At 45.1% G+C, this 26576-nt stretch overlaps 1 protein-coding gene across 1 annotated transcript; it reads left to right on the forward strand.

Annotated features, from left to right (window-relative positions):
* Positions 1–5115: 5115 nt before the first annotated feature.
* On the forward strand, positions 5116–25436 carry jph3a (junctophilin 3a; the record flags this gene model as incomplete). Its single annotated transcript, XM_079496941.1, has 5 exons — positions 5116–5497; positions 19633–20416; positions 21116–21240; positions 23460–24847; positions 25356–25436. 5 exons carry the CDS (start codon positions 5116–5118, stop codon positions 25434–25436), a joined length of 2760 nt encoding a protein of 919 aa, XP_079353067.1.
* Positions 25437–26576: the final 1140 nt, after the last annotated feature.

Consider the following 26576-nt stretch of genomic DNA (forward strand, 5'->3'; position numbering starts at 1 on the left):
GTTGTTTAAACCAGTGATCCTCACACAGCGACATTCCCATGTCAAGGACCCCCAGATGAATGCATTTGCCCAACTAAGCCAGTGACCCCCATGACAGATTTGTGTTTTTAAATGTTTCAATAACATTTTTCAAAAATATTCTTTTGAAAATAGCAGATCTACCAGCTCACAATGCATCACATTCATTCATTAAAACAATGAACTCTGACTGCAGGGGGATATATATTTATAATGATCATTATAACAATGTGCAAGAAAATATGTAAAAAGAAGGAAGAACTTTATATTTGTGGACAATCAAAATATGCTGGAAATTTTAATGTGGTGTCATTAAAAGGAATCTTGATATGGCAGACTCACTATCTAGAAAATAAAAACATGGCACTTCATTTAAAATAGGTTGTAGACCCCTGTTATATGCGATTCTTTTGGGAGTATGTTTATAGACCTATTTACTTGTTTCTATGAGACATGGCAACAGCGAGCTTTCTGGCTTTCTCGTTGAGATTATTAAGGGTCATATATCGCTCATTTCTAAACCTTTTTTAAAAATTAAAACATCTCCATAATCACTGGGAAGTTTGCTTTCATACGCTGTATCACACCCGACTCAATTCTTCTTCAATAAAATGCTACGAGCGAAGACCATAACATTGGGGCCGCAGCAATACGCATGGCGCACGTAGGGCATTTCAACTCATTCCTTCGTCGTGACTCGAATGAAATAAAATAAAATAAACGTTATTTTACTGGTGTTTTTCAATAGAAACAAATAAAGAGCGTGTGTGCAACAGTCAGTGCATATACGTGCATGCACTATAGGCTATATTTCCTCCTTGTCGGGATGGTGAGCTGAGCTCTTCACAGCCCGTTTGTCTTTCATATTATTCTTATAATATTTGAGAACTCATGGTTCTCTCATTTCTCAGCCGTTTTTTAAAATGTAAAAATCCCCACATTCCTTAGGAATCTTGCTTTCATTCGCTGTATGGTATATGGTTCTATTTTTATCGAATTAAACAATATCAAACGAACTTGTATGTTCGGGGGTTAGACGATTCTGGGAACATTACGCATGGATTGCCAATTTGCCAGCCAATGCTGCGTATCTACTCGCAGTTCCATTCCGATCTGAAAGGTATAGGTAGGTGCCATTTCAAAGGCTTAGTTATTCATTTATGAATCAAATGAACTAGAATAAAGATTTTTACAGCTGTTTTTCATGCTTAGAACAGAAACAAATGAAGTGATGATGTGCGTATATCTCCCTCCCTTAGCATATGGCTGCGCCGCTGTAATGACTTTCCAATGAACACTGCAAGTTACTTAACAAAATAGAGACATAGGCCTACAAGCTATGCACATCATGGCTGTGATAGCTTGTGGATCTGTTCTTTTGAGGCATAAAGGTGACAGCATGCAGTGCAATATGAATAATTAACCCAAATGTGACAAAGTCATGTCATGTCTATGGTGCCAGTCTGCAGAAATGTAATACCACTTGCCGAAAAGGGCGCATCATCAGCTGGTGTCGTAAAGAGAATAGTACGGACATGTTCATTGGGTAAGCCTCAAAACTCCCTTAAACACTCCCATGACTAATTCAAGGCCGTTTTGCTCACACCACGGGGTGTCGAAAGCGCTTCTTACCTGGCCCATAATTGTAATATGACATTGCACCCGCCCCCACGTCTTAAAAACTGTAAAATTATATGTAATTAGATTCCACTTGCTTAATAGGCCTATATGTCCAAGACAAACAGCTGTATCCCCAGTAGTCTGTTCTATTATTATGACTCCCTCTGCACTGAGCTGTAGAGAGGATTCAAATAGGCTTTTCCTCCGAGAGCTATAACTACCATCACTTTGCTCGTCTTAACCACAAGCTTGTTCAAACTATAACCCACTCGGTGAGTCTCTCAAGATCCGGCTTGGATATCGCACCAGAAACCAGAGGGAGGTGCATGTTACGAGAAAAGTCATTAAAAACAAACAAAAAGCAAATGCCGTGTTGGATAAGAACTGTCCAACCCTGGCGTCCCCTCTTCCCACTGGAAATAATTCATTTATCATGATGCCATATGGATAGCTCTCAAACTAACGATTAGGGTTGTCCCGATCCAATCACGTGATTGGAATCGGATTGGGAGCAAGGAAACGTGATCGGGACTTCATAGTATCTATATTACATCTATATTTCATGATATTATCATAATATTAGACATGGATATCGTCTGTGATTTTGGATATTGTACTAATATACTATTGTGATATGGAATAAGTGTTCTATAAAGATATTTAAATATCGGATCAGGACAAATCGGTATCGGCAGATACTCAAAACCAAGTGATTGGAATCGGATCGGGAGCAAAAAAACATGATCGGGACATCCCTACTAACATAACACTTAAGTACAGTCAGTCTGTGGCAAAGTTCCCATATTGTGGCGTCATATATGGGCATGGCAGACAGGGACGGGACATTAACCACAGAGCTAACATCCCTGGCCCCATGTGTCAGGGAAAGTATATCATATATCAGATCTACAAGCCCACAGAGCTAACATCCCTGGCCTCATGTGTCAGGGAAAGTATATCATATATCAGATCTACAAGCCCACAGAGCTAACATCCCTGGCATTATGTGTCAGGGACAGTTGACAAACATTCCGCCAAATATATCAGATCTACAAGCCCACAGAGCTATAACATCCCCTGGCATTCATGTGTCAGGGAAAGTATACAATATATCAGATCTACTGCTATTTGGTGTAGAGGGAAACAGGAGGAGCCAAGAATAGACCCCCATATAGCCTATAGGCTACAACAGCAACACATGATACAGGGTTTAATGGATAACTGGAAAGAAAGGTGATTCAGACAGTGACATGGACCTGTCTGTCTGTCTGGACCTTCTCCTCTGTGACATGGACCTGTCTGTCTGTCTGGACCTTCTCCTCTGTGACATGGACCTGTCTGTCTGTCTGGACCTTCTCCTCTGTGACATGGACCTATCTGTCTGTCTGGACCTTCTCCTCTGTGACATGGACCTGTCTGTCTGTCTGTCTGGACCTTCTCCTCTGTGACATGGACCTGTCTGTCTGTCTGTCTGGACCTTCTCCTCTGTGACATGGACATGTCTGTCTGTCTGTCTGTCTGTCTGTCTGTCTGTCTGTCTGGACCTTCTCCTCTGTGACATGGACCTGTCTGTCTGTCTGGACCTTCTCCTCTGTGACATGGACCTGTCTGTCTGTCTGTCTGTCTGTCTGTCTGTCTGTCTGGACCTTCTCCTCTGTGACATAGACCTGTCTGTCTGTCTGGACCTTTTCCTATGTGACATGGACCTGTCTGTCTGTCTGGACCTTCTCCTCTGTGGCATGGACCTGTCTGTCTGTCTGTCTGGACCTTCTCCTCTGTGACATGGACCTGTCTGTCTGCCTGGATGTCAGCAAACATTGATCCAGTGACATTGACGGCATGTTGCTTTGCTTATGAGGCAAGTGAGACAATGAAGAAAAAAGCCCACCACAATTAACTCAGGAGCGTTCGCCTCAGAGTGACACCCAATCAATACAGACGACGAACCAACCGGTTATGAAGAAACAGACTGCTGACTTTCCACATTTTTGTCTGGGAGGAGGAGGAGGAGTAAAAAAAAAAAAAACAAGGGGGGGGGATTGAAATGAGGCTGGATAATTAGGAAACGCGGGGCTGTGTATACCCAAAGGTACAGCTAGCGCTGAGCGCCATGCATTCTGCTTTTGCCCACTGTCACTCCGTCTCTATCTCTTTAAGAGACAAGAGAAGGAGTGTGGATGTGGGGGAGGGGTATTGGCTGAGGTGGAACAGTCCTGTAATGAGCAGATTTTAGAGGGAGGGAGAGAGAGTGAGAGTGAGAGAGAGAGAGAGAGAGAGAGAGAGAGAGAGGGGGGGGGGGGGGGGAGAGAGAGAGAGAGAGAGAGAGGGAGGGGAGAGAGAGAGAGAGAGAGAGAGAGAGAGAGAGGGAGGGAGGGAGGGAGAGAGAGAGAGAGAGAGAGAGAGAGAGAGAGGGAGGGAGGGAGAGGGAGGGAGAGATAGAGAGAGGGGCAGAGAAGAAGGCGAGATATGGGGCAGCACATATGACTTGGGGGAAATCGGATCCGTTAAACAATCCCAGATATAGGAGAGCATTAAAAGGGAGAAAACAAAGGAGCGAGAACAGGAATAATTGCGTTGGGGTTCTATATATTTTCTCTGTCTCCGTGTCCTCGTCTCCAGGAGAGAGCCTCATCTTTAGATCACAGCAGAACGGCGAGAGGAAAAAAATATCTGAAATCAGAGGAGCGACAGGGATATGCATGCATGCATGTGTGTGTGTTTGAGCGGGTGTGTGTGTGTGTTTATGGTTGTATGCATTTGAAAGGTATATAGCCTGGATTGTATACGTTTCCAGGGAATGCTAAAGAAATAGCCTCAACTTCTCTGCGACTGTATCTGTTTTTTGTTTTTTTCCTCCTGTGTGTGTGAGTGTATGGCGTATACCGGTGCGGTAGCATCCTGTGTCGCTCTCTCTCTCTCTCCATTTCTGTATGCTGGTTGCAGCACGGATGGATGTTGGGGATGGTGTAATGTCTGAGCTGAGCTGAGCAACGGTTGCTGCCTGCCTGCCGCCACTGTGTGCAGGGGCCTCTGGGACTACTGGAAAAAGCCTAGGCCTTATGTGTTGTCTGGAGTAACCCCGTTGTACGGCCCGACGCAAAGGGGGTTGGCGAGCTCCCGGTGCTGCGAGGAGTGGGAAGGCGAGGGCGAGGAGGCTGTGGAGACACTCGGAGTCTTTGCGTGCCCATGGGGAAGTAGCATGCTCAACAGTTGCGTCCGTGCACGTTAGAACCCAAAAGCCGGGGGGCTTCGATTGTTTCTCCCGGTGTCTGCTCTTTTGGACCGAGCACGTTGGGGCCGACGGTCTGTGTTTTGTACCTTTTGGCGAGAGGAGGCGAGGTATAAGGGAGCGTCAGGTCTCTGCAACCTCCCTGCTGCCACATCCACGACGAGGCCTCCTTCTTTCTGTGTAAAAACCCTTTTGGCTTTTTTTCTTTCTTGACATTCTGAGGATTGCCGCCTAAACCTGTTTCATGCATGTCCACTGGCGGCAGGTTTGACTTTGATGATGGGGGGTCGTACTGCGGGGGGTGGGAGCAGGGCAAGGCCCACGGCCGGGGGGTCTGCACGGGGCCCCAGGGCCAAGGCGAGTACGCCGGGGCCTGGAGCCACGGCTTCGAGGTCCTGGGGGTCTACACGTGGCCCAGCGGGAACAGCTACCAGGGCACCTGGGCGCAAGGCAAGCGCCACGGCGTGGGAGTGGAGAGCAAGGGCCGCTGGGAGTACCGAGGCGAGTGGACGCAGGGCTTCAAGGGCCGCTACGGCCAGCTGGAGAGCACGGCCAGCGGGGCTCGCTACGAGGGGACCTGGAGCAACGGTCTCCAGGACGGATACGGCACGGAAACCTACTCCGACGGAGGTAAGCCTGTGAGATACAAACATGACAATGATATTTGTGCCATGTAGGCTACTGTATATGCACTGACCCATCAGCAACTTATTTGTATAGATTAAACTCGTTGCAACTTCCCAAACTTTTATTTTCTTTTCTTTTTTACCCCATGCACTAGAGACCAGGTTTCAGCCTCCCTGGTTTCATTGAGTATGAGTGCAATGTCTCTCTTCATGTTGTCCGTTGAATTTCTATATTCAAATAAAGTCTATTCACCTACAAAAATAAAATAAGACAGCACTTCTCTAATTTATCCAAGCAAAAAAAGGCCACACAACTGAATACATACATTAAACAAGGTAATAGTGGTGGCAATAAATAACAGGGCAGTATTTTCAGTTGATCATATATAGGCCATACTGAGACAACATTTTATTAGAGGCAACGTCAGTGAAGTTGAGGGAACAGATATGTGTTTACAACTAGGTACTACATGTGTTTAACATCTGACTGGACTGCATGCAGACAACTGACAGGGCAACAATCATGCATGCTGTACAACTGATACATGGGCAAAACAATGCATCCGTGTTTTATACGTTCCTGTCTAATATTATTAGGCCTGCATGTTGAATGCTCATGAGGTTCCCACCGTCTCACCTCCTCCCAGTATACGACACACGGTCCCCTTTCTCTCTCTCTCTCTCTCTCTCTCTCTCTCTCTCTCCTCCTGCATCATCATCATCATCATCATATATACCACAGAACGCCTCTGTACTGTATAGCCTATACATCGCCATGGTAACGCTGAGAGACGGCAGGTCAGCGTGTCACTAGAGACTTTCTCCTGCTCTGGTCCCTGATTGGGCTTTTTGGCATTGTTTAGTGACGTGCTGTGACTCGGGTATAGCTATAATCTAGGCCGTTTGATAACCAATGCAGCTCTGCCTCTCTCTCCGTCGCTTTCCCGTTGGTTGCACAGAACCCGGATGAGCCGTGAGAGGATGCTGCTACATGATGGGTGTGCGGGGGGAAAGGTAGAGAGGCTGGGACTGGAGAGAGAGAGAGAGAGAGGGATAGCGAGGTCAATAAGTGATGCGGAGGACCGTGGAAACACGGTCTGTCCGACAGTGCTGCATTGAGGTATAATAGAGGTTGTTATACCAGCCGTTGTAGCCTTTAAATGGCTCCCCGTGCAGCCGTTTACATCCAATAACTCCCGAGCCCGTATTCGATTTATGAGTTAGCTTGAAAGGTTAGCAGCACTCCCACAAAATTGCTTAAAAAAAAAGACTGCGTCATGAGATCGCGCTCACGTGGAAGACCGCCGACAGAGGAATATATAGCACGCACGAGCTGACACATTTTCCACAACCCAATAAACGTGCTGTTGTCTTTAATCAGCCACGTAGGACATGATGTGTTTCATTTAAGACGAAATAAACACAGCTACGCGGCCTGGTCACCTTCAGTATTATAGGCCTATTATACAGTAGCTTCAGAAGGATTTCAGCACCGCGGATAGCTCCGCGTGGGGAGAGAGCAGAGCGTCGATCCTCCCTGCACGGTTTGGATGTAGGCTATTTTGTTTAGACCAGTGGTTTTCAACCAGTGGTCCGGGGACCACCAGTGGTCCTTGAGGGGCGTCCAGATGGTCCCCAGATGGTGGAGTTGGTAACCAAATGAACCCATGACATTATTGTTAAACATCAGTATTATATCTATACACAATTAGAGAAGAATAATTGTCATTTTGATCAACGTTTGCCTGTTGTCTCTCCTATATGGTACCAACAGCAAGTTTTGAGTCTGAATGTCATCAAATGGTGGTTCCGTGGCTCAAATGCCAAATAAATGATGGTCCTTGATATGAAAAGGGTTGAAAACCACTGGTTTAGACTATATGCCTTAGTCCTTACGGCTACAGGCAGCTCATTTATTACTAGGAGGAAGGAAGTGCTACAGGCCAATTCATTATATTCGTGGAACAGTAACATATAAACCACTCGAGTCGAGAGGTCTTTTCCCACATTTAAAGCACTTGGAGGAAATATCAAACATCATTATTTGCTATGCTGATTATGATGATCTGTTTGAGTATAGGCTTTCCATCTTCTCCAATGGGAATTGAATTTAGCCCATTATAGGCTATTATGCATAGCTTAAAAATAGGCTATGCACAGGCAGAGTTCGGTGCTTACAATACCCCAAACTCTCAAAAGACCCAATTAGCTGTAACATATTAACTCAAGCGGTTTTAGTTTGAGTTTTTTTCGACGGGTGCAGGCTCGCATCTCCCTTTAGATAGGGTGAGAAGTTCAGTCACACGAGAGAGACTCGGAGTAGAGTTGCTGCTTCTTCGCCTGGAAAGGAGACAGTTTATAGGTTCGGGCATCTGGTTAGGATGCCTCTCGGGCGTCTCCCTAGGGAGGTCCTCGACGCTCGTCCCACTGGGAGGAGACCCCCGGGGCAGACCAAGGCACAGTTGGAGGAATCACATCGACTTACTGGCCTTGGAACGTCTCGGGATTCCCCAGGAGGAAGTCACTATAATGTTGCTCTGGAGAGGGAAGTCTGGAGCACTCTGGTGGAGCTGTTTCCCCCACGACCCGACTACGGATAAGCAGTTGCAGATGGATGGATGGATAGATGGATGGATGGATGGATGGATGGATGGTTTTAGTTTTAGCATATATTTCAGTACAATTAATCAAATCATAAACAAGCTTGCCATGAGAGATGGCAACATCACCAAAATGGTGAAATACAAATAAGAATTGGGGGCTTTTGCCAAGTTGTCTGGATTATTATTTTACTGTATAGCCTACATCAAATACGAGCATATAAAGTAGCATTTGCATTTACTACAAATGATTGTAATGGCATCATTGTACATTAGGTTTACTACTTTTTGTTCTTACATTTTTATCCCACGATTTTGCAACCCATTTTTTCACCCAGTGTCAATTATTTTTTCACCCAGTATCAACCTGGGGTGGCAGTGGACTGACCTCATGCTTCCTTCTATGCATGAGGAGTCCAAGAGACCAGGATTACTGCATGTTTTTTGTAAGGGTACCTATACCCTAGGGGACACGGGGAGAACATGTGAGGGTACCTACCCTAGGGGACACGGGGAAAACATGTGAGGGTACCTACCCTAGGGGACACGGGGAGAACATGTGAGGGTACCTACCCTAGGGGACACAGGGAGAACATGTGAGGGTACCTACCCTATAGAGGACACGGGGAGAACATGTGAGGGTACCTACCCTAGGGGACACAGGGAGAACATGTCAGGGTACCTACCCTAGGGGACACGGGGAAAACATGTGAGGGTATACCTACCCTAGGGGACACGGGGAGAACATGTGAGGGTACCTACACTAGGGGACACGGGGAGAACATGTGAGGGTACCTACCCTAGGGGACATGAGGAGAACATGTGAGGGTACCTACCCTAGGGGACTCGGGGAGAACATGCAAACTCCACACAGAAAGGATAGGTTTACTATACTGTATGGGGAAATATAGTTTAGGGTCAAGAGGGATTATTATTACTTGCGCAAGCAGAGCGTGCAAGTAATGTTTTTCGTCAGGTGCTACGATGCGTATGTCCCGTAGCAGCATGTCCCGTACCAGCATATGACGTGATGAATATATGTACCAATGCCAGGGTTTGTTGTCGATGGTGACGTAATGATGATATGTTTCAGTGTCGGGTGGATTAAAGGTAATGCCCCTATGTATACATGTATGTAATCTGACACCACTGACATATCAAGCACAAGTAATTATTACGTCATACGCTGCCACGGGACATACGCATCAAACGACCCGAGTAACCACAGTATACCACTAATCAACTCACAAATGACATATACATATTTACATAGAGGCATGTCCTTTAATCACGTCATATCTTCATCACGTCATATGCTGCTACGGGACATACGCATCAAACGACCCAAGTAACCACAGTATACCGCTAATCAAATTACACACATATATATATATATATATATATATATATATATATATACCAACACTGAAACATATCTTTATTACGTCACCATTGGGAGCCAGTTATACCAGTTATAACCTGGTACAGGGTATAATTATACCCAAGATTATACCCAAGATTGTTGACCTTAAGAATGGAAATTACCGCTGTGAGAAATGTAGAAGAGAATTTCCTGAGTTCGAATATAGACTCAATATAGAATATAGACTCATATAGGAAATAGTTGAAGTCCTCCTGGATCTTCCGATCCAGACTACTGGATACTATTGAAATACTATTGTTTTACCTCCAAAAACTATACGTAGCACATAGCTAAACCTAATAATTCAATATTGAAACCGTTACTTCAGAGAGGCTGAGATTTGAAAGTTCGTAGCGGTCGACAGTACTTGCACGCTCTGCTTGCGCACTAGTAGGCCATTTATGGCCTACTTGTGTGCAACACGCAAGTAGGCACTCGACAGAGTGCAGTTCTAGTTATTATTATAATTATTTGTATTATTCTGTGGACAGAATTACCTAAAACCTTAAAGGGGTTTTCACGTCACCAAGATTTAAACATGTTTAATGTCCATTGTGTGTTTTTATTAGAGGTGGGATGATTCACTTACCTCCCGATTCGATACTCTGAAAAAAATCAGTAACATTATGAAGTACATCTTTGTGATGTCATCAAGATGTACTTCATAATGTTACTGATTTTTTTCAGAGCTCCAGTTCTAGGAAACACAGAATGTAATATTTCCACACAACTATAAGGTATATTAATGACATAGTAAAATGTTGAAAATGAGTGATATTCCTCTTTAACCACAACCCCATGCATGTCACAAGAAGCGAACATTTAGAGGAAATACGCGAACATTATAGGTGAACCGTGATAATGGCAGATCTCACATTGTGAAGTTGTGGATCAGCCATGTTTGGTGAATAGGTTTGGCGTAGACTAGAGGGGGAAAAGGAGAGAGCCAAGTATGGAACCCTGGAGCACCACAGTCAATTAAGTATTTAGGGTTTAAGTAATTAAAGATGATGACATATGGCATTATTATCCATGTATATAGCCTAGTAGCCAAAAAGTGAACCCGGACATGTTGAGTACACCAACGTTTTATGTTATAAATGTTTAGTATGGGTCCCCAGCATGTAGAAACTGCCGGATGCTAACTTGCATATGTTGAGCAATTTTCATAATTGGCATAATATGTGATCATACCATTAACAACCTATAGAAGGCAAAATATTCAAAATTTCATCATGCTTTATCTAGCATGTGATGTGTCAAACTAGGGGGTTTTCATGATGCTGAATCCATTCCAAGCATTCGTTTTGCAAAAAAACACTAATTGGGCTTAAAACGGCCATGCCCACTTGCCCAAATGTGCTGACAATTTGTGATGACGGCATTGGCCGCTTTTAGCCCAAAACTAATGCTTGGAATGGATTCAGCATCATGAAAACCCCCTAGTTTGACACATCACATGCTACATAAAGCATGATGACATTTTTAATATTTTGCCTTCTATAGGTTGTTAATGGTATGGTCACATATTATGCCAATTATGAAAATTGCTCAACATATGCAAGTTAGCATCCGGCAGTTTCTACATGCTGGGGACCCATACTCATACACATTTCTAACATAACACCTTGGTGTACTCAACATGTCCGGGTTCACAATGGGGCTCTATGGGCTGGCTACTAGACTATTACATAGATATGGTTTGAAAGATTTATTTGAATGGAAGTAGTCAGATGTTGCAACAGACTCCAACTGGGGACAGCTGCATGCATGTTACATTTCACTGATTAAATAACTTTTGCTTTAACGACAAGTAAGTCTAGTCTAAATCTTTATACCATTTGTAGTACTAGTTTGTTATAGTATTATTGAATTATTTAGTATCTCTCAAACAGTAAAGATATGTTTTTCTTTATGTGTAGAATTGGGAACTCTTATAGTCTTATATACTGGGAAGATTATAGTGTAGATTAAAACATAACAAGTCAATGTGTCGATGTTTTAGATGCAAGTCATTCTCTTCATATGTATTTAGACAGGAAGAATAGTACACTAACAATGCAACAAACTTTTATTAAACATACGTATTCACCGTATTGTACAAAATCGAAGCTCATTCAAGCAACCCTCCCTAGCTCCCTCCCTCCCTCCCTCCCCCCATGCTGCAACCCGGGAAACAGCTCTCTTCCGGCTCCTGGAATGACATTACATCATCATGTTTGCCTCACAATGAAGACTTGTTTATGTGTTCAAACAAGATTAGGTCAGTGGTTTTCAACCAGTGGCCCGGGGACCACCTGCAGGTCCTTGAGGGTATTCCAGGTGGTCCCCATGCAGCTAAATGATGGGAGAGTTGGTAATGAATTGAACCCTTATATATAACTCGAGAGTGTAAAATGAAACCAAATGAACCTGTACGGGTCCATTTGGTTTCATTTTATGCTCTCAAGAGTTACATTATTGTTAAACATCTGCATTACTTAATTTACAAGAAGTCTATACAATTATATAATGTAGAAGAATTGTTATTTTGTCCAGTGTTTGCCTGTTATCTCCCCTATGTATACCAACATCAATACAGCATGGAATTGTGGACAAAATCTTATCCAACGAGTCAACGACAACAACATATTCTGTCTTGGATCTGTGAGGTTAAATCTCATCAAATGATGGTCCGTGGCTCAAATGCAGAATAAATAATGCTCCTTGATGTGAAAAGGGTTGAAAACCACTACTAAACCACTACTAACTAAGAATCAAGAAGGTGCAGGTGGGGTGCATACTTAGTTTAGACTAGTCATTGGTTAGACATGGGTTAAGGTTAGGTTTGTGCTGCCCCGTGGGAGGTTAGGTTTAGGGAGAGGGTTTGAGATATGTTGTAGTTGTAGGACTAATGACTGGTCTAACCAATGACTAGTCTAAACCAAAAACTGTCTAAACTAAGTACTGCACCCGGTGCAGGTACAAGAAGTGAAATGCAATTGAGGTCTTCAAAGTACTACTACTACTACTACTACTACTACTACTACTACTACTACTAATAATAATAATAATAGTTAACTCATTTACTGCCGATGACGTCTGTGACGTCCTTTTCCGCAGTGGCCCTCCCTACGTGAGCCTCTCCCTACGCTGCCGATGTGACTTCTGTTGCATCTTCTGGGGGTTTTATAAATTCAGAATGGTCTCTCTGATATACACCGTCTACAGCGTCCCCGACTCACCGTTGCTATAGGCAACGCTCGGCTCCGCTGTGGTCCGTCAATGAAATGTTTCCCCCCCGCCCACCGCCATTGTAACCGTGATCTTAAAACCCCTTTTTCTCGGAATTGACAGTCAGATTGAGGTGTCTGAACAGGACATCAATGTTAGTGACTCATTACTAAATCGTCACTATACCTCGCGGTGACAGTCAGAATTTCTGTCAACTCGTATAACAGACATGATCAGAGTTCAGCCCGGGAGGCAATCGCGGCATGAGGGCAAATTTTATATGGAACACAGCTTCCTTCCTTAAAATGTATATTATTTATGGCCCGCCATATTAAAAAGACTTTGGAAATTAACCTGGGCAGACAGGTTGTTTCTCAGTAGACTATAAAGGACTAACTGTTTGTTCCTTGTGTTGTTTCATTCACAAGATGTGAAAGAAAGGCTATGTTTTATGTTATTTTATTTCGTTTATTGGACTGTAAACATAATTATTAATAATAATATCTGGAATTTGTATAGCGATTTACATGTGTGTGGGGGCCAGGGAAGAGGACAGAAAAAGATAACAACTTTATTAGGAAAAAGTCAGATAAACAAAAGTAAAGAATTAAAAACATTGAAGTTGAAATCAAAGTCAACTCGGAATTGTAGGCTAATTGCAATATGGCTGAATTGTTTTTTATTTTGTTCACAGAACAGATGAGTGACTTACATTTGACTACAATGCCAACAAAAGACAATTGATATTGCACTAAATAAAATGTTTGTAATGCAATGCATTTTTAAGATGCAATATGACAGGAGAGGCATGAGTCTGCCCTTAGAAGTAGGTCGGGATGTGGCTTATTGTCGGTATCAGCCGCTGACAGCCGGTAACACGGCCCTTAGTTGCTGCGAGAGTGAGGTCTAGCCAACACCAACTCGGGATTCCTGGATCGCTGCCCTCCACAAATTCCTATCCAACATCAGGTTCTTGAGCTCTGCAGTGTTGTTAGCCAAGCTGTCGCGCCGCAGCACGTCTACATAGGTGGTACGCTTCTTTCCCCTCCTGGCTTTGCCCTTGGTTGGATCCCATAGAGTCAATTTACTTGCCTCAAGTTCTGGGTGCCTGACGCAGTGTCCTGCCAGCCTCATCCTTCTCTCTCTGACTTTGTCCGTGACCCGTGGTAGGTCCCCATAGAGGTCCACATTTCTGATGCGGTCCGTCCATGTGACACCTAGTGCCATTCATAGAATTCTTGTGTAGACTCCAGGGCTTTTTCCTGTTGTACTGTGAGGGTCCATGTCTCGGCCCCATACAGCAGTATACTGACTCCACAGTAGCTATGAACAGCCGCCTTTTAAGGTCTTCTCCCATGTCTGATTTCCACACTCTCCTCATCCCGTGCAAGGCTTTCCAGGCAAGTGCTCTCCGAACCTTCAGATCCTGTTCAGTTGAGGCAGTCCAGGACCCGAGGTACTTGAAGTCCTCGACTCGATCGAGCAACGTCCCGTCTGCAGTGGCAATGCACACATCCGGTATTAGGTATTGTCATATTTTCAAATATGGCCCTGTTTGAAAAGAATCTGGACACCGGCTATCCCGCCCTTATAAATCATGACTTTCTTTCATCAGAATTGAGAATAAACAACATCCAACAACCTGCCGTGACTATTGCCGAGTTCAGTGGTTTTCATTATTTGGCATTTGAGCCACGGAGCACGATTTGATGAGATTTAGCCTCAATTTGGCCTCAATATTTTGTTATCGTTGGATAAGATTTTGTCCAGAATTTCATGCTGTATTGATGTGGTACCATTAGGAGAGATAACAGGCAAACGTTGATCAAAATAACAATTCTTGTACATTCTCTATTTGTGTAGACTTCTTGTAAATTAGGCTAAGTAGCCTAATGCAGATGTTTAATATAACTTCACTCTTGAGAGTGTAAAATGAAACCAATTGGACCCGGGAAGGTCCAATAAGGGTCCATTTGGTTACCAACTCTCCATCATTTAGCTGGGGAGCTATAGACCACCTGGAACCCCCTCAAGGACCACTGGTTGAAAACCACTGGACTAGTTCATTGTTAGGCCAACTGGCTGACCAATGGTGTTCAGTCGGTGACACAGTGAGAGGCCCCACTGTTGTGGTCAGGTCTAAAAGCAGTATTTGGGTGAACTGTCCTTTTATGTACGGCCCAAAATACTGTTTTAGTTTTAGTCATAGCCTCTTGAATAGTTTTCATTTCGTTTTAGTCACCTGGAATGTCTTAGTGTTAGTTTAGTTTTAGTCGACTAAATCTACAGTTGATTTAGTCGACTAAAATGTGTTTTGGCGGTTCTTGGTGCCGTCATAATGACTGTTTTTACTTGCTGAAAATAGCCGATCTACAAGCTCATGCGTCGCGTTGTGAGCTTGTGATCAGCTATTTTCAGCATGCAACCAATTGTAAAATGACTTATACTTATATGGATCTCTTGTCCACTAGTCCCTTCCTAACATTTTAGTCTAGTTCTTATTTGTTGACGGAATTGTCAATATATTTAGTCTTAGTTTTAGTCAACATATAGCTTATAGTTTTCATTTAGTTTCCATTTAGTTTTCGTCAATGAAAAAAGGTAGTCGACGAACAATTTCAGTCTTAGTTTTAGTCGACGAAATCAACACTGCTACACAGGGCTGTGTCAATCATGGGGTGCAGAATTGCAGATGTCAGGACACGAGGAAGCTGCAGCGGCAATAGAATTTGTGCGATCGATGGTGCAACTGTTGGCATTTGTGGAAACTGGCAAGTGTATGTATGTGGTGTATGGCAGGGTCGGACACTTGCGTCTTCATGCCCACCCAATCAAAGGTTATGGGGAATATTTATTTTCCCCCCAATATAAAGAATACCACAAAATATCTGTACCATTTGGCAAATTAAATTTAGTCCCACCTAGAAATTAAATGATTTTGTGGCATTTCTTGCTTTGTAAGAACTTTGTAAGTCAATTGTAGCCAATCAGAATAGAATATCACAAATCTGACTCATACATTTTGCTTGATCACATCATTTATAATGTGCACCAATTTGCGTACATTTTGGACAAACTCTGTATAGAGGCAGTTGGAAATTTGAGTCAGGCAGAAGTGTACTATATGGGAAGATGCATCATGATCTAAGGAATCCAAGGGAAAATATGAGCTACGGTTCAAGAGATATGGGCCAAAAACATTAACAGCCTGTTATAGTGCAAAGATGAAGCAAATACAAAAGAATTGGGGACAAAGGTTCTTCCTTGGCCTACTGGGAGTGTGCAGGCAACCACGCACGCACGCATACACGCACTCACGCACGCACGCACGCACGCACGCACGCACGCACGCAGACACACACACACACACACACACACACAGACACACGCACACACAGCACCCGCACCAAAGCAGTAATCATTCTGTTACTAGAAACTTCCGTGTAGCTTTTGTTATAAATCATGCCACCTTGTGAATTTGCATATATATGATGCAGAGACAACATGAAAACAATACTAATGCCTAGAAATGAATCAACACATTGATGTAATTATTGTCAATACTGTCAGGACAATGTATGTTGTGATGGGGGTTACAGTGAGGGTGAGGCAGGAAACATCGAAGTCTCTGAGTGGAAATATGAACACACTAATGTGCGACATTCATTATTCTTTGTCAGCAGTCAGTTCCACCATCAATTACTACTGTTGCCTGGATGGAATTTTACAAGTGACCTAGTCTGGAAGAAACATATTAAGCTTCAAGTATTTATAAGGTTGCTATTAATATTGCATAATAAAGCAATATTGTGAATTTTGCTTGTATTTGCTGTCCGGAGGAAAGAAACCTCATAACTCCATTTTTGAGGTTCTTGATCTTATTCCATAAATCGGTGCTATTTTTGTGTTGTTTCGAAAATATTGAACCAATGGAAAGTAGTAAAAAACGCATTGGACAAAACCTCTTAACTCCATTGGACCCTCAATCTGTCTGCTAAAACAACTAACTCCATCACCTCTCTCCTTCTCATGCAAGTAATTGACAATATCTAAAGTCGCAACACCAACTTTGATGAGGCAGTATTGCATCGTTTAAAAAATATAAGGTTTTATTCATTTCCTTAAAACAGCGCCACTTTTGCCCCTACTGGTACTCATAGTCACACACATACATAGTCACTATAGGTTAACACGGACATTGCTGTTCCTTGGAGTGGTTGCACCACTCAAAAATGTATTTTTTTTCCTGAAAAATGAACATTTTGGAGTTATGAGGTTTCCTCCAGACAGCAAAGATATACATTGCCATGCATGATCTGGGGAAATCTAAATTTAAAGTATGTATGCTTGAACAGTGGAATAAACCAGTGTTAATGAACGTGCAACCATTGTTTTGAAAACCAATCCTATTATAATACCATCCCAATATGAAGGGCCGCCCTAGAAGTCTTTGCTCTGGTTCGGCAAATGTTGTTACTTTTCAAATGTTTGCAACCTATTTTGCCCCATTTATAGACGTATTAGAAGGTAGAGATCTCTGATCGTCTGGCTATGCCAGAAGTAAGTGGTCGGAGTGGCATATTGTCGGTATCAGCCCAACAAAGGGTGTGTATCCTTTTTTTCGTTGTGCTAGACGATAGACTAGACCACTGGGAGATGTATTGCTGAGGCGGAGCGCCACACATCAACTCGTATACTGAGTTGGTTGTGCACAGCATCGACCGCGGAACCATGTACTCCAAAGGCGAGGGCTCTTCTGATTTAGCTATACCTGGAGTGGACAAATACCAGGAGCAAAATTTGATTTCCATTATGAAAATGGAATCATTTTCTACATACTTGTAAGATTATGATGAACCATTCTAGCCTGCTGCACCACATATTTTGTACTTAACTACTGATTTATTTTCTTCACATTAACAAAATTGTTAATGCATGCATACGCCGTTCATGCGGAAAGTCGTGGGTTCGAAGTACCCTGCAAGGGAATGCGAGTCCCGCCAAGTCAAATTGGTTCTGATCTGACTCAGCCAAGTCTCCTGCAGGAGTCTGCAGCCTGTCCTGCATGGACAGGACAGGAGTCTGCAGCCTGTCCTACATGGACAGGACAGGAGTCTGCAGCCTGTCCTGTCCTGCATGGACAGGACAGGAGTCTGCAGCCTGTCCTGCATGGACAGGACAGGAGTCTGCAGCCTGTCCTGCATGGACAGGACAGGAGTCTGCAGCCTGTCCTGTCCTGCATGGACAGGACAGGAGTCTGCAGCCTGTCCTACATGGACAGGACAGGAGTCTGCAGCCTGTCCTGCATGGACAGGACAGGAGTCTGCAGCCTGTCCTGTCCTGCATGGACAGGACAGGAGTCTGCAGCCTGTCCTGTCCTGCATGGACAGGACAGGAGTCTGCAGCCTGTCCTGTCCTGCATGGACAGGACAGGAGTCTGCAGCCTGTCCTGCATGGACAGGACAGGAGTCTGCAGCCTGTCCTACATGGACAGGACAGGAGTCTGCAGATGTAAAACAGTAAAAACTGGCGATGATGAGGATGATGATGAACTCAATTGTTGGCTAGGATATGTTGTGTTTTCAATGAATGCATGGGATCCGAATGAAAACAAGACCGCAATGTCTTTCTTCGGTGCTATCCTTTTGGACCATTTGTGCTTGACTGTACCCCTGTACTGTTTGTATTTTAGTGTAATAAAATGATGTCAATGTCAAATCAGGCCATACGCAATGTACTTTTGTCGATCCGTAAATCCACATAAAGACTTTACATATGGAATAGATATCAGATATCAAGTTAAGTTATATACACTTGTTTGTTTTTTTACAAAGGATACTTAGGATTCCTAAATAAAACATCATTGATAAATGTTGCTGCCATCTGCTGTGTTTTCCTCACCCCCGTGTCTTTTGCACACAGGAAATAACAGATCTGCTATTTTCAGTGTGTGACACCCACACACATCGATCTAAGTGTAAAATAAATCAGAAGTGTTTCCAAGTAGTATAATGTTTCTCAATCTCATAGTGTCTCAAACACGAATGTAGTAATATTAAAGATATGTAATAATAATAATAATAATAATCATAATAATAATAATAATAATACATTTATATAGCGTTTTTCTTCTTTTACACAAAATAAACAACTTTAATAGGAGAGAAATAGTGAAAAGGCTAAACATTGATCAAGGAGAAAAAAAACAAAAAAAACAAAACAAGCTAAGACTAAAAGGCAGAAAGGGAGATTTGAATTAGGCTTATAATTGGGTTGTGCCAGTAGATGACCGGATTGTGCGTCAACCACATTATTGGGTTATTGCAACATCACCGGCTCAATTATGGGATGGAGAGAGACCTGTATTCCATGTCTCTGTCTCTCTACCGTTCTCTACAACGTGCTGAGCTGCATCACTCATGCAAAACTTGAATGTTCATTTACAACATTAAGTAATCTATAGGAAACGTAATGGGAAATGTGTTGAGACAAGCTCTCAATTCAACCTCATCACTCTATGATGAATAGTTCCAAAGTTAATCAATAACTGCCCTTCTTGACCATTTGGCCACATACCGACGATGTCAAATATTGAGATAATATATATATTTTTGTATGTATATAATAGAGTGTATTGAGCCATTGCAGGCATGCATGCTGTATACACAAACTATTTTAAAATGGTGTGTGTGTGTATGTGTGTGTGTGTGTGTGTGTGTGTGTGTGTGTGTGTGTGTGTGTGTGTGTGTGTGTGTGTGTGTGTGTGTGCGTGCGTGCGTGCGTGCGTGCTATCATCCACTGGTTCATGGTATCACATTTCTCTTTGTGTCTGTCCGTCTCTCTCTCTCTCTCTCTCTCTCTCTCTCTCTCTCTCTCTCTCTCTCTCTCTCTCTCTCTCCTCAGGCACCTACCAAGGCCAGTGGCTGGGTGGGATGCGGCACGGCTATGGCGTGCGGCAGAGCGTGCCGTATGGCATGGCGGCTGTCATCCTCTTCCCACTGCGCACATCCATAAACTCCCTCCGCTCCGAGCACAGCCACGGCCCTCCCACCATGCTGGAGGATGGCAACGCCATCACTACGCCCACAGACGGGGGGGTGGCTGGACTGGCCGGCAGCCCCGTGGGAAGAGGCGGCTTCGCCCTGACCGCCCCGAGCGAGGCCGAGCGCCAGAGGAAGAGGAAGGGCCGCTTTCGCCAGTCCATCCTCAGCGGCCTGAAGCTGCGGCGCTCCGAGTCCAAGAGCTCCTTGGCCAGCCAGCTCAGCAAGCAGAGCTCCTTCTGCAGCGAGGCCGGCATGAGCACCGTCAGCTCCGCCGCCTCCGACAACCACTCCAACGCCAGCGAGAGTGAGCCGGGCGCCCCCGTGGACGCCACTGTCACCGAGAGCTACGCCGGCGAGTGGCGGAGCGACCACAGGGCCGGCTGGGGCGTGAGCAGACGCTCGGACGGCCTGCACTATGAGGGCGAGTGGGCGGGGAACAAGAGACACGGCTACGGGTGCACCACCTTCCCCGACGGCACCAAAGAGGAGGGGAAGTACAAGCTGAATGTGCTCGTGAGTGGAAAGCGCAAGAATCTGATCCCGCTGAGAGCCAGTAAAATCAGAGAGAAGGTGGACCGGGCTGTTGAAGCTGCAGAGAAGGCAGCTGATATTGCCAAGCAGAAGGCTGAGATAGCCCTGTCCAGGTGAGACGGTCCTGCATGGGGACTTTCCATTCAGCTATTAGTGTAGATTTTTGTTTTACACAAAGATTCAATTCCCATTGACAATGAATGGAGAAGCAAATCAACATGTTAGGCCATGATGATGTACGATGATAAGAGCGCCCCTCACTTCATACGGATGTGTTTTGTTTTTTTTAATCTGAGGTCACCTGTTCGCCCCCCAGCCCACTCAGTCTACATGTTAAAGTGTCTGTGAGCAAAAAAGCCCCCCCCCCCCCTGTCTGTCCGACACACACACACACACACACACACACACACACACACACACACACACACACACACACACACACACACACACACACACACACACACACACACACACACACACACACACACACACACCTACACACTCTGGCTACATGAGAGTGTGTAGATGAGAGTGTGTAGATGAGATGAGATAAATATGTAATGTATTGCATTACATATTTCTGCATGCAGTAGGAAATTGCTGTTGGCACTTTTGCAGCCGAAGGGAGATGTACAGGATCAGCACACGCATGCATTAACTGTTATTGCAAATATACTATAATATTGATTTCAGCCTCCGGAGTGAACTTTTTAGTATATTGCTTAATTGCACAACTGTTATCATACTATCAGACCTCTCACATCAGCACTGCATGACCACATTTCTGCCTGTGTCAATTGACTCAACTGTAGGATGAGCCACGCCCGTGGAAAGGCAGAGGCAGCAGAAGGGGTTGCACAGAAGGCCGTGGAAGAGTGCCGCTTGGCCCGGATCGCTGCCAAGGAGTTGTCTCCTTCCTTTCATATCTATGGGAATGGTACGTTTGAAACAACGCTGAATTTCACCATTCACATATTTTTTGTTAGCCTGGCTCCAGCCTGAATCGCTACCATAAAAAAAAAGATGTCCTGGCGATTCAGGTCTGGTGACTCTGCCTACGGCGGCATCAGTCTCGATCGCAAATCTGATCGCAGCAGCTGATTGGCCATCGGCCCCGTCACTCGACAGCGTCAAATAACAAACATGGCTGCCCCCACTGCGGTGACTCGCAACCGTATCAATTTGGGTATTAAGTTAGTTGCTGCGAGAGTGAGGTCTAGCCAACACCAACTCGGGATTCCTGGATCGATGCCCTCCACAATTTCCTATCAAACATCAGGTTCTTCGGCCCAGGCGGTGGCGTAACCGTCTGGGCACCCGACTGGTAATCCAGTCGCAGTGTGCCGCGGGTTCGACTCCCGAGCCCGACACAGCCTTTACTGCATGTCTTCCCCCATCTCTCTCCCGTTTCCTGTCAGCCTACTGTCTGTCCCTTCAAAAACCAATAAAAGGCGTAAGCCGCAAAAAATATCTTTAAAAAAAAAAAACATCAGGTTCTTCAGCTCTTCAGTGTTGTCAGCCAAGCTGTCGCGCCACAGCACGTCTACATAGGTGGTACGCTTCTTTCCCCTCCTGGCTTTGCCCTGGGTTGGCACCCATAGGGTCAATTTACTTGCCTCAAGTTCTGGGTGCCTGACGCAGTGCCCTGCCAGCCTCATCCTTCTCTCTCTGACTTTGTCTGTGACCCGTGGTAGGTCCCCATAGAGGTCCACATTTCTGATGCGGTCTGTCCATGTGACACCTAGTGCCATTCGTAGCATTCTTGTGTAGACTGGGTATTAAATCGACCTATGATAAATAGTTTCTTTACAGAAACGACAGGTTTTATAAACATCATCATCCGACATATTTTACCGCTTTTGTTTACATGCTAGCAGCGCTCGTTGGCTGTGTTTGTTTGGTTAGCAACCGGGTTAGCCATAGCCACATGATTGACAACAACGACATCTGCTTTCCTATACAATTCTGATTGGTTGGTATGAACCAATCGCTGAAGACTGCCACTTTGACAACGCCCATCCCAAAAACTGCTGCCGTGGGGAGGGCTTTGAATAATGAAGTGAAACTAAATGACAAATTCAGAGTGTCAGGCAAATCTTTTCTGATAGTTAAATAACTTATTTATTCACTGAGGGGGCGGGGTCTTTATTACGTCATGTGGCATGCAGCCAATTCTATGGAGAAAGGTTGGGAAAAAATAAACAGCACCACTCGTCCCCCAGGGGTCCTTGAGGGAGCTCCCAGGGGGTCCCCAGCTAAATGATAGTTTGGAACCAAATAGACCCTTATGGTAGCCTGGCTAACAAGCCAGACTAATATCACACTTTTGCCAACGGCTGATTCGGTCTGGCTTATTAGCCAGGCTACCCTTATGGGTCTGTAACTCTGAGAGTGTACAAATGGAACCAAATGGACCATAACGGGTCCATTTGGTTCCATTTGTACACTCTCAGAGTACATTGATTTTACAATATAAATGCCATTAAATGGGGGTCCGTACTCCGTAGCCTAATCCATGACTAGGGGGCCCTTGAAATTAAACAGGTTGAGAATCACTGCTATAGCCATACAAATCTTCTCTTATGGGGGTCCCTGGCATAATGTTTTCTAATGGGGCTCTAATTAGTGTCAACTAGACCTGTACGTGCCCGTCGGCCACCGGCCTACTTGGGAACGATGCAACTTGGGAACCTAATGATATACGTTGTCATAGCACCCGTTTTAACTGTCAGCCAGTGTCCTACATGGAGATCTGTGTATGTGCCTGTGCCCACTGGCAGAGCCTGATTGGTTGAGCCTCAATTGGCTGAGGCAGAGGCTGGAAATTGCACAGGTGAAAGGAGTTGGCCTCATTAGGCCCACTGACAGAGCCTGACCAGAGCCTTCTGTGGTGGTTCTGGAGAACCGTGGGTCCGACCGACTCGATACCGGGCACTGCCCTCCCTGTGGGGGTGTGGAACGTGTGTGTCGAATGTGAAGTCGGTGGGTGAAACAGTTCTCGAGTTACGTGCATAACACACACACACACGCACGCACGCACGCAGAGGATTTGGGGGTCCTTGACATGAAAAGGTTTGGGAACCACTGCTATAACACATATAGTGGTGACAAGTCACTTCACCGGCGTTAACTCTCCGCCCATGTTTTCCCTACTAGGGCTGGAGTGTCAGAGGGCCAAGCACCAGGACGGCATGAAGGACAAGGACCACGAGGTCATCTCCACGGGCACAGACAGTCCCGAGCTGTGCACGCCGGACACCACACCACCCGCCATGACGCCCGAACTCAGTCCCGTGTTGAGCGTGCCCGCCTCGCCCCCGGCGGCCACCACGCACGCTCACCACCGGCCCAGGAATGCCTGCTTCATGCGGCAGACCGCCGTGGACGACCAGGTCGGGGGCGCCGAGATCCAGGTGCTGGTGGAAGGGCCTCGGGGTGTAGGCGGCGGCGTGGGCGGCGGGGCCAACAGCTGGACAGAGGACATGTACCCGGAGCGAGGAGGAGGAGGCGGAGGCAGCAGCCGCTCCACCACGCCGTCCCTTCTGGAGGAGCAGGAGGGGCAGGTCAACGGCCACGAGCAGGTCGTCCCGCTGTTGACCAATCACAAGCCGCGGGAGAAGTCCACGTCCAATCACAACAACAAGCCCCGTGAGCACTCGTCGTCCTACAGAGCCTGGGAGCACTCCTCCTCCTCCTCCTCGTCCAACCAAAAGCCCTCCTCCAAGCATGCCTCGTCCAATCACAAGTCAAGGGAGTACTCCTCCTCCAATCACAAAACATGGGATCATCACTCTTCCGTCAATCACAAGGCCTGCGAGCATGCCTCTTCCAATTACAAGCCGCAGGTGCACATTTTGTCCAATCACAAGGCCTTGGAGCATAACATGTCCAATCACAAGACTTCTGAGCATGCTTCTTCCAATCACAAGTCCCAAGATTATATCTGCTCAAATCACAATGCAAAAGACCACTTCTCGTCCAGTTACAGTCCCCGAGAGCAGCATGCGTACTCCAACCACCATCACCCAGAGCATGTGTACTCCAACCACCACCCTAAGCAGCACATCTCGTCAAACCACAAGCTTAGCGAGCAGCACGCGTTGGTCGACCAAAGGCTCGACGGGGGCCTCCTCACCGGGGCTTGGACTAACGAGAGCACCCTTCGGTGGAGTCCCACCCACTCACGCCTCACGGAACACGACGAGGAGAGGCTGAGCGACTACACTGTAGACATGAGGCTCCAGCCGCCGGACTCTCAGATGTCCCAAGGGCTGCTGCACGCGGGCCAGGAGTCTCCGTCTCCGTCCCCCAAGGGGGGCCCCTCCCACCACCACAGGCTGCGGTCCCGGGGCCTCAGGCCGGTGCGGGAGGGATCCATGGACTCTGTACAGATGCTGGACAACCTGAATGTGGGCGGGGCGGGGGCGGGGGCAGAGCTGGAGGAGTGGCCACTGCACAGAGACCTCACCCTCTCCCCGCCCCTCAAGTCTCAGCCAATCACACTGGAGCAGGAAGGAGAGCATCTCACCCTCAAATCAAACTCAGTGAGTAATTTTTACGTTTTTGCATTTCTGTTTTCTGTCTTAAAACCCATTTAGGATGGGAACCCGGCTTTTGGTGTTATGTTATACTTAGCAGATAACCTTGTAGATCTGCTATTTTTCAAGAAAATCGTGAAAATGTGGCGGAAATCTTTGAATACGGTCTATATTCTTTCAGAGTGAACGTTTTAAACTCAAATCTTTGCTTCTGGGGGGGTCCCTGGAACACCATATTTTGAGATGGGGGGTCGGTGGCCAAATTCAGATAATTCTGGGGGTCCTTGACATGAAAAAGGTTGAGCACCACTGATATAGAAACATAGGTTTTTCAGAAAACTGTTAGGATTTGGAAGACATTTTTTTTAATCGGCCTCAGTCCTAAATGGGTTATAATAATACTACTACTACTGATAATAATAATGATGAATATAATCAGTAGTAATACATTCACTGTGTCCATTGAGAACTGAACTAACGCTTTCATTTTTGTCTTCTTCTCTTTTCTTTATAGGGCTCCAGCTCTATTCTGGTGGTAATGGTCATTTTACTCAATATTGGAGTAGCCATTCTGTTCATTCACTTCTTTATTTAAGCTTCTACAAGTATGATCTAAGACTTATTGTTACCTACAGTATACTATTATTATTTATTGAGAAGGACATTCTGCCTATTCGACTGGAGCCCACACTGTCAGCCACAAGTGACGGACACTGCGAAGTCTTTCTATTGTTGCTATACTGGTCTTTTCACCCTTTGTTTGAAGCCCATTTGAGTTTCTTTAAAACATAACCGTTTCTTTTGAAAACGCCTATTTTGAGCTTGCAAACCATAGCGAAAAAGGTATTTGATAACTATGTTAAGAAAGCAAAGAGTGCAGCTTTAAGGTAGTGCGGGCATCGTATAGGACTGTGCATGGGTTCAACATCTGCTGTTAAAATGGACTGGAGATGACAGTTTTTGCCCTTTCTTTCTGCTCGAGTCTAGAGTACAACACCACTATGTCCAACTTGTTATACCACTGAACATGCTAGCCTATAGCATGGCAGACACACTTCATCCTATCCTATAAAAAACCCTTTTTTGCCTTTTAATCCTTTCCACCTTCCACCCAGTCCACCAACCCTATTAGCACTATGCGCTAAAGAACTATGCTGCAAGAGTAGATCCATTTTAAAGGGCTCCGTCATTGTTCTTTTCTTTTTCATCACGAAGCACACGCAAACTCACACCCATTGCATGAGGCTGTGTAGTTTATAACGTGCACCATTTTTTATCCCCCCCCCCCTATCCCTTTAACATGTGTTGTCTTCATTTGTACACGCTCCACTCAAATGATTGAGTTATAGGGTCAGTGCACCTGTTGGCAGATATTTGGGATTAGTGCCATTTCACCTCCAATCAAATGAGAGAATCTGACATGATCAGATTGGCATTTGACTCATGAATTCTATGTTAGTCACAAGTACTCCAATGGCTTGGATTCAAGAATTTAATCTTAAGTAATTTCATGAATTTATTGTAAATGAAGAGGAATTTATGTCAACCCTACCACTTACGCATCAGCACACACACCTACACACACACATCAAGTCTCAATGTCGCACACATGCACATAGGCGCACACACAAACACATGCAAAACATTTTGACTATTGAGAAATTGAGGAGGATTCAGGCTTGCCCCTTTGTACAGCTTTGAGACTGTTACGTTATAACCACTAATTCTACTATAT

This window comes from Electrona antarctica, assembly GCF_951216825.1.
Source record: "Electrona antarctica genome assembly, chromosome: 3".
NCBI classification, from domain to species: Eukaryota; Metazoa; Chordata; class Actinopteri; order Myctophiformes; family Myctophidae; genus Electrona; species Electrona antarctica.